This window comes from Vicia villosa, linkage group LG1 (assembly GCF_029867415.1).
Source record: "Vicia villosa cultivar HV-30 ecotype Madison, WI linkage group LG1, Vvil1.0, whole genome shotgun sequence".
Lineage (NCBI taxonomy): Eukaryota > Viridiplantae > Streptophyta > Magnoliopsida > Fabales > Fabaceae > Vicia > Vicia villosa.
This window is the reverse complement of record NC_081180.1, coordinates 3,253,809-3,263,430: the sequence shown is the minus strand read 5'-3', so window position 1 is coordinate 3,263,430 and position 9,622 is coordinate 3,253,809. Positions and strand designations below refer to the sequence as shown.

The window sequence follows — 9,622 nt, the reverse complement described above, 5'->3', positions numbered from 1 at the left end:
ACCAAGTATCGCTACCTTGTGAAACAATACCAATGTGGCCTATAAATAATTCATTATGAATTCAGAAAAACACAACACAACGCAAATCCTCTAAAATAATTCCAGAGCACTCTTCGCTACATTCGAGTTTTCACCCGTCTTGTGCAGACTCGGGAAGGCTGAATTATCCTGGGTATTCCTGCGTAAAAACTTAAAGACAAATTGGAAGTGCTTGAAATACTATAAGAAAAGTGTTCCGTACACGATTCTAGTCTCGATTTCTTTCGATTTAAATTAATTTTCTAACGATTAATTAGAGTTTTTAATTATTTACAATTTGTTATTGGTATTTAACAAGTAACATGTTGAGTTTCACCTAATTTAATACAACTTTTGTTAGTCCATTGCGTTTTTTATGGATTCTAAAATTCAAAGAATAATTTTGTCAAATCTAAGAATTTTCAAGAGAATTCAAAAAAGGGGGACAAGAAAAACCATTGGTTTTCTTTTTTGTCAAAATTTGATCATTAATTCAACAATGGATCATTGTCATCCATGTGTACTTGGGTCCAGGTATGAGAAAAGTCTACTTTATTAATATCATTTTCAACAATAATTTGTTCACTTCAAATTATTCAAACTTTATATTATTAATTAAAATATTAAACTAGTGGATCAATGTGTAATTAGTATATCAAAGGCAATCCCTACATTCCCTTTAATTATTGATTTTTAGATTTTGTTTTGTTTTTTTAGTTGTTACTTCTAAAATCCTAAAAAATATGTAACTATAGTTTTTTTTAGTTGTTGGACTCAGAAACATGAGATAAATGAAGCGCTGAAAAGAATGAGTAGTAGTAAGGCGGTTGGGTTAGTCAACATACCTATTAAAGTGTGCAAAATTATTGAAGATAGAGGTATTGAGTGGCTTCTAAAATCCTAAAAAATATGTAACTATAGTTTTTTTTTAATCATCTAAAACCATCAAAAATTCACCTAACACACTTATTACGCATAAATGCAACTCATGGATCCAATCCAACCTACCTAATTTTCATTTTGCATTGTCTGTGTGTATGGTAGGTTGGTATCCGATATTCAAAATGCTTTCCATCTATGGGCTACAACAAAGCACATCTTTATGAGGCAATATTAATTACAATAACGTGGCAAGTCACTCTCATCATTGAATAACTTACTTCTTTATACAAGCAATCTATCAAATCAATCAATATATAAACAAAAACAAACTCGCTAAGTCTTACAACCATTTCGAAAGCTTAAAGAAAAAAAAAACAGTCATGAAGCTCCAAACCCTAATTCTTCTCACAGTTCTTGTAATGGCTTCTGTGGCTGCAGCAAGGGAGCAATATCCGCTGGGTGGTTATAGACCCATCGGAAACATAAACGATCCTCACGTCATCGAGATCGCTAAATTCGCCGTGACTCAGTACGACAAGCAAAGCGGTGCGAAGCTGAAGTTTAAGAAGGTGATCAAAGGTGAATCTCAGGTTGTTGCAGGGATTAACTACCGCCTCACTCTCTCTGCCGGCGAAGGTTCGGTTACGAAGATCTATGAAGCTGTTGTGTGGGAGAAGTTATGGCTTCACTCCCGGAACCTTACTTCTTTTAAACCTCTACATGCTTAAATCATAAATTATTAATTAAGTGTTGGCTTGTCTCATTGCATCATTCCTCCTCTGTAATGTTACTAGTGCTGTTATTTATATCAATAAAAGTTTATGATGAGTAAATTAGATTATTTTTGGAAAGTCCTAATTATGTTAAAGATTGCTATTTTTAAAATGATTTAATAAAAATTGAATCTGTTTTTTAACCACGGATGAGGGTGTGATTGCATGAAAAAACTGACTTCATTAAGTTCAGTTTTAGAAATAATGTAAATAAGATCCTCTCCATCATAGTTTTAAAATCCGAGCGTTAATTCAATTTTATTCCTAGTAAAATTTTACAAATCTCAATTTTATTCGACTAAACGTCTTGTAAAATTTTAAAATCTAAAATTTGATTGAATTTAAGGTGAGTTTATTCGATATTATTCAAATTTATCCGATTTTATAATTAACTATTGTCTTGTTTTAATTTTTAACAACAATAATATAATAAAATTTTCTAAATATGGCAAATTATTAAGGTGTTTAGATGAAAATTAGGTACTTGTTGACATATTTTTCGCAAAATTATGCTGGTCAGTTCATAATTTAGTTTTTTTTTAAAAATAGTCTTTGAATACTAATTATTTTTTGGTTTTAAGTCTTTCAAGTTAAATTTTACAGAAAAATTCACAGAAAACTAATAGATTTTTAATTTGTAGAAAAATTCACAGAGAACCAGTAGATTTAGATTTTCTTGTGGATTTTGAATTTAAAAACTAAAACCAATTTTTTTAATATTTCAGGACTTTTTAAGAAAAATCCAAATTTAAATTATGATAAAAACACGCTAACTTGCAGGGACCAACATACTATTTAAGCATTTCTTTTATTATGAATCAAAGTTCAATACAAGAAGGAACAAGATGAATAAAGCTACAGGCCTAACTCATGAGTTGACCCCTTCGCTAACAAGTAGACAACCAAATTCACTTGACGTTAGATAAACTCAACCTCGAAGTTGAGACATTAATTACTAGAAAATTTATTTTTTGTGACCGATTTAGTGACTGGAAAATTTCAGTTACTGTTGTGACCGAATTAGTCACCAAAAGTAGGGGTGATCCTATCCGAACCAATCCAAAAGGAAAACCGCAAACCGAACCAATCCAAACCGAAAACCGCAAAAACCGCGCTTGGTTTGGATGGTTTTGGATGATTTTTGGGCCGAACCGCATGGTTCGGTTCGGTTTGCGGTTTTCATTTCACAAAACCGAACCAAACCGAACCGCATATTTAACTAAACTTTTGAATTTCTATAATTAATTTATTATATTTTCAATCCAATTGCAATACTGTACACTCACATCACGTGACTCACTATTCCTTCATTCTTCCTTCCTATTCAACATTTCAACTTCATTCTCTGATTTGTCTCTCACTCATTCTAGAGAAGCATTTGGTGTATATGTAGTACTGATAATATTTAGTCCTGAAGTTGTAATGTTGTATTAATATTTAGAACTGAAGTTATCTGATACTTGTATATGTAGTATGTAGTTTATTAGTTAGTATGTAGTTTATTAGTATGAAAAACTGTATATAGTATGTAGTATGAATAACTGAAGTTATATTAGTAATTTAGTATGTAGTATATGTAAAATACATAGTATGGTACTATAAAATACATGATACACTTATATGGTAGTAATTTTGGTGTAAAATACATGTATGGAGGAATGAATTATTTTGGTGTAATTAGTATGAAAAACTTCTTTTTAATAGTACTGTAATATATGTAATATATGTATGGAAGAATGAATTATTTTCCTTTTTTTTATTTCAGTACATTTTTATTTTATGGTGTAAACCGCGGCCCACCGAACCGATCCTAACCGCATTGGTTTGGTTTGGTTTGGTTTGGATGACTTTTTAAAAATTAACCGAACCAAACCGAACCGCATGCATTTTTATCTCGCGGTTAGGATGACTTTTATGCTCAAAACCGAACCAAACCACACCGCGAACACCCCTAACCAAAAGTTTGATATTCATTAGCCAATTTTATGAGGTGACTAATATAAATCAGTCACCAATTTAGAGACCAAAATTTCATGACCGCTTATTCGGTTACGAAAAATATTTTTATATATAATTTTATTTATATAAAAAATTTAGAGACTAATATTTTTTTTTCATTTTCTATTGTTAATCTTCATTACGATGATACTATTTTTCTTTTATTTTATAAATTTTAAATCTTTTATAATTTTTAGTAAAAGTTATAGCCTTTTATTGTTTTGACAAATAAAATATATACATTTATATAAAAAATAATACCATTTTACATCTATATTTGTATAAAAGTGAATTTTATTTTTATTATACAATTTTAATGCGTGCAATAAACTTAAATAATAATATCAAATTTATATAGTGATTTTTTAAATTTTATTTTATATTTTTTAGAAATTTTTTATTTCTTTGTTATAATATATATGTTTAAATATAAAATATAACAACTTATGATAATTGGTGTAGTGGTAAGGTGCTATTAAAATATGCATAGGTCACGAGTTTGATTCTTGGGTACCATAACTTTTAATTTTATTTTACAAACAAACTACACTAAAATCAATCACTGAATTCAATCACAAATTTGATCACCAAATTTGTCGCAAAAGCTTAGGGACTAGCACTTTTTCAACCGAAAAATTATGATCGCAAAACGTTTTAGTGACCAATTTTTATGCTTTTTCGTTCTCTAATTCCGTCACTACAAGCAAATTTTCTAGTAGTTGAAAAATTTTGAGGCAACAAATTAATAACTCTAATAATAGCATAAAACTTAGAATTGTCCGTAATAGTGGTACGTAAAGCTTACACCACTCGAAGAGAGTCACTTCGAAAAATACGTCGTCAAGATTCAAAGCTATAGCGCTTTAAATATCTTCTTTGAGCGTTAAAACTTCTGCTTCAATGATGAAAAGATTATTGACTTTCCATGCCTCACCTGCAAAGAGAAAGTTACCAGAGTTATCCCGAACACACCACTATCTGTTTAAAGTTCCACAATTCTTGTTAAAACCAGCACCCACCATACACTTAAGTCATCTGGGAGACGATGACCTCCAAATAAGCACATGATAATGTCTATTTACGCTATCCTCGAACCGTTGGGTCGAAAACCATTCTTATTACTTGTGAAATGCAAGCAAACCAAGTTTAGGATCCTCCTCTCTCTCTCTCTCTCTCTCTCACATTCTTCCAAATAAAGTCATTCTTATTCCTCCACTTGTCCTCTAACATAACAGTTAACAACAACTCTACCAGCAGTATTCCTATCTTCCCTTTCTACAAATATCAAGAATAATCGACTTTACATCATGTAAAGAATGAACCCGGTGATCAATAATATTATTAAGGCCTGCTGCCCCCAACATTGATTCGTTTTTGGACAGCCAAAAAAGACATGGCAGTCATCCTTGATATGGTTGTCACAAAAGAGGCACTCTCCCGTACAAGAGACATGATGTTAACGAAGCCTTATCTGAGAAGGAAGACATAATAGATGTTTCACTCTAGAAGGAGCTTTTATATTCCATATGTTACTCCAATTGTGTGAAGTTAAACTTCTCTATGTTGAATATATTTTGATGAAGACAAATATCTTAGTGACAAGAAGGCAAATATGAACTTCAAAGATAAAGCATCATGTTCAAATTCAAGCAATTACAATTCAAAGTTAAAACATCATGATTCAAGGCTTTAGATTCAAGCTATTGCATTTCAAGAAGACAAAGCATCATGTCCAAATTCAAGCAATTACATTTCAAAGTTAAAGCATCATGATTCAAGGCTTTGGATTCAAGCTATTGCATTTCATGAATGTATAATTATAATATTTACCTTCACAAAAGTCTTAGATGTTCAAGTTCTCAAAATTATCATGCATAAAAAATATTTGATTCAAATGCATAAAAAACTTTTTTTTTATCATGCATTGAAAAATTTATTTCTTTATTTGAACCATGTTAAATCACTTTCAAATATATTACTTTTATGTTTGAACCATATTAAATCACTTTCAAATATAATCTATTGACTTGGATATATCAATAGATGTTGCATAAGTTTGGTTCAAATATTTAGACAATTTTTCAATTTTTTTAAACATTCAGATTTTTGTAAATTGTGGGATCTTGACCTGCCGTAATAGCACAAAAACCGCCACAATTTACAATGTTCTAAAGCAGTATTTTTAAATTTGAAATTTGAAAATTGGTGCAAACTTGTGAAGTCTAGTGACAGTTTTAACCGACTCAACAAGTCCTATACGAATTTAAAAAAAAAACTACAACTTTTTTAACACCTTTTAATGCACTAGGTAATACCATATCCCTTATATTTTTCCTTTCTTTTTTCATGGTGTTTATTCGAGAGTGCGACTCATCTATGAGGGTTATAAAGCCCTAAAAGCATGCTAATATGTGTCATTTGCGTAATAAATGCCTACAAAACTCAAAATAGTACGAGGAAAGTAGATTGGTGGCTCGTTGGAATTGATCTCTTCGGTAGTTATGAGAGCTCGTCTAGTGATAGTTCAAGGAGCGAACCGCTTAGTGATATTGACATTGAGTTAGTGTCTTCTTCCTTAGGTCTGACTATATCTACCATGACAATTTTAATTTCTAACCAAGATTCCTTTTGTGAAGAGGCCATGAATATTGACTCGATATGTCTTAAAGATGATTAGGTTCAAGCCTTTTGGCCAGATTTGGATTTGTCCAACACCGGGAATGAGGTTGATGTAATATTGGAGCCATGTTTGTCGTACAAGAAGATATGCATGTGGTTTCCTAGTTATCTGGTATCCACTTAACAATCCTACAGTCTGAGATCCTAAAGATCTTTAATGTCTTCCCTCCTAACTGCATCCGAAAAATTGGGCATTTATTTAAGGTTTCTAGATCATATGTTGGGGTCTCAGCATCACTCCTAAGGAGGGTATATTTTTCTATTTCTACAGAACTAAATGTAAGTGCAACCTAAGAGAGGGTGAATTAGGGTTACTAGATTTTTATCGTTTTTGCGCTTATTTCTATAGAATCAAGTGATGTTCTTAGCAAGATAAAATGCAAAAAATTAAAATGCATAGAATATAATTGACACGAGGAATTATCCTACCTCCCATTATCTACTAAAGGAAGGATTTTCACTATGTTAGATCTTTGTACAAGCCTTACACCAAAATCTATCTTACAATCTTAAAAAAAAAAACAAAGAAACATACCACTTCCTTGATTTCACAAGCACCAAATCTATGGGGGACTTTGAATAAACCCAATTCAAATTACCTTTTCACAAAATGGAAAGTACACAACTTCCTATTTACAAAATCTTTCACCAACACTCTGATGAAAAGTAATATACACACTTATATATAAATGACCAAAGTTGTTTCTTGAATCAAATTCTAAGATGAAAATGATATTCTCTTTTAATGTACAATTCAAATATATATATATATATATATATATATATATATATATATATATATATATATATATATATATATATATATATATATATACATGTACGAACGTTAAGTGCTCAAAAATTTGAATGTAATTTATTCAATGATATGAAAGTTGAAGCATAAAGTTTATTGTTTTATGATGTATGAACACTTAGAAAATTGTTTGAATTGTTGTGAAAAAATATTAACGAAAGAGTGTATTTGAAAACTAATATATTTTTCTTTAATTACATCATAAGAAACATCTATGAATTGATGCAAAAGTTAGAGACATTTTCATGAAGCTTTGCAATAGTTTAGAATGTCAATGGTTCATGAAAAGACACAAATTTGAATTATGTAGATGACCTCTTAAGTCGGTTAAATGGATACATGATTCAACAAGTGCAAAATAATTTTCAAATTTCAAACAGCAATAGGTTTCTTAAATCAGTTAACCAAGTCTAACCTAAAAAGTGGAAACGACTTGACTTAAAAAGTGCAGACAACTTTTTAAAATTCAGCTTTTTATGTCTTTGAGATGAAGATGATTATTATTTTTTGAGCATCTAAAGTTTATACATAATGAATTGCAATTGAGTACCTAAATATCAAGATCAATTTCGTTTATTTAAAAAACATCCATAAGCGTGTGCATTCTTGATTCTCGATTCCAAACTTCTTTTTCTTCTTTAATAAGCATTTGTCTTCTTTGATAAGATTTTTTCTTCATCAAAACTAAACTAAGATAGATAATAATTATTTTCTTCACAGTCTCCTACTTTTAATTGATGACAAAATATATTGATCGAAATATTTTGTTTGATACTTGAAATGTTTTGGTTGATACTAGATGATCCAAATCATTTATATCTCCCCTTTTAATTTGCAATTTATGGTTATTAATTTATTTTAATTGTTATTAATGCAATGCGAGAAAAATAGTAAACTATGATTATTAATTAAATGATTAAATGATAAGAATTAAAATTACATTTAAATCTAAAAGCGACATTTATTCTAAAAAAATAATTTTACAAATGCAACATTTATTTAAGGACCGAAGAAGTAATAATAATAATAATAATAATAATAATAATAATAATAATAATAATAATAATAATAATAATAATAATAATAATAAAATTTTATTTTTTTAATTTTTTAATTTGGGACGTGAACAAGAAATGCAGCACATTACACATGGATTAACCCACTTAATTTTCATTTTCCATTGTCAGTGTCTAGTTGGTTGATGTCTGAGATTGAAAATACTTTCCATCTCTCGGCCACAGCAAGGCACGTCTTTATGGGGGGAAATCCCAATTCCGACGTGTGGCAAGTAATTTTCATAGTTAAATATCAAATCAAACAAGGAACTCATCGCTAAGCCTAAACATTTCGAGAGCTCGAAAAAAAAAACAGTAATGAAACTTCAAACATTAATTCTTCTAATTGTTTTTCTAATAGCCTCCGCGGCTGCAAGGAAGCAACATGCGGCAGGTGGATATAACACCATCACAAACATTAACGATCCTCATGTCATTGAAATCGCTAATTTCGCTGTAACTCAGTACAACAAGCAAAGTGGTGCGAAGCTGAAGTTGAAGAAGGTAATCAAAGGTGAATATCAGGTTGTTGCAGGGATTAACTACCGCCTCACACTCTCTGCCGGTGAAGGATCGGTTTCAGAGATCTATGAAGCTGTTGTGTGGGAGAAGTCATGGCTTCACTTCCGAAACCTCACTTCTTTTAAACCACTAGATGCTTAAATTAGAGCCAGAGGTTGCGCTTATCTTATTGCATCGTTCTTCTGTAATGAACTGTGTTATATTATCATGGTTATTTGTATCAATAAAAGTTATGCCTAGTAAATAACATTAGTAATTTTCATGAAAGGATGACAAACAGAAATTAACTCATTATATTATTAATTTATTTATTTATATCACTGAATTCGATTATTAATTTTATAAAATTGTAGATAAGTGTGTGACTCCATACGTAGGAATAATATACGTATTAAAGAGTGGTATTTTTGAAATAATGTAATAAAAATTTAATATATTTTTTAAGTCGATCAAAGTTGAACTGATATTTTATAAGTCGTTCATGGAATTTTATATCTACATGAGGGTGCACTCATTGAACTTAAATTCATTAGAGTGTTTTACCACTTTGATGTAGACTTACACGATATGCTAATTGTCATTGATGTTCATTCTGATATAATATGATTTGGTAAAAAATATAGAAATTTTCTTCACCCACCTCCTAACCTTCTTGCCAACTCCTGGTGAATTTACCACAATACCCCTTGTTTCGGAAGTTCATTTCTGAAACTGTACTTATTTTCTTAAAAAAGGTGTTTTCGGAAATGTATCTCCGAAAACGTGTGTTTTTTAATATAAAATATTGATTTCGGAGATGCATCTTCGAAATAAAGTTACATTTTCAGAAAATGTGGTGTTTCGGAAGTTCATTTCCGAACGCACCCCCCTTGGAGAATTCG

At 30.3% G+C, this 9,622-nt stretch overlaps 2 protein-coding genes across 2 annotated transcripts; both read left to right on the top strand.

Annotated features, from left to right (window-relative positions):
• Positions 1-1,232: 1,232 nt before the first annotated feature.
• LOC131599679 (cysteine proteinase inhibitor 1-like) lies at positions 1,233-1,741 on the top strand. Its single transcript, XM_058871963.1, has one exon. The coding sequence runs from the start codon at positions 1,281-1,283 to the stop codon at positions 1,626-1,628; it is 348 nt and encodes a 115-aa protein (XP_058727946.1). The 5' UTR covers positions 1,233-1,280; the 3' UTR covers positions 1,629-1,741.
• Positions 1,742-8,488: 6,747 nt separating this feature from the next.
• LOC131599668 (cysteine proteinase inhibitor 5-like) lies at positions 8,489-9,035 on the top strand. The gene has a single exon (XM_058871954.1). It carries the CDS (start codon positions 8,538-8,540, stop codon positions 8,880-8,882), a length of 345 nt encoding a protein of 114 aa, XP_058727937.1. The 5' UTR covers positions 8,489-8,537; the 3' UTR covers positions 8,883-9,035.
• Positions 9,036-9,622: the final 587 nt, after the last annotated feature.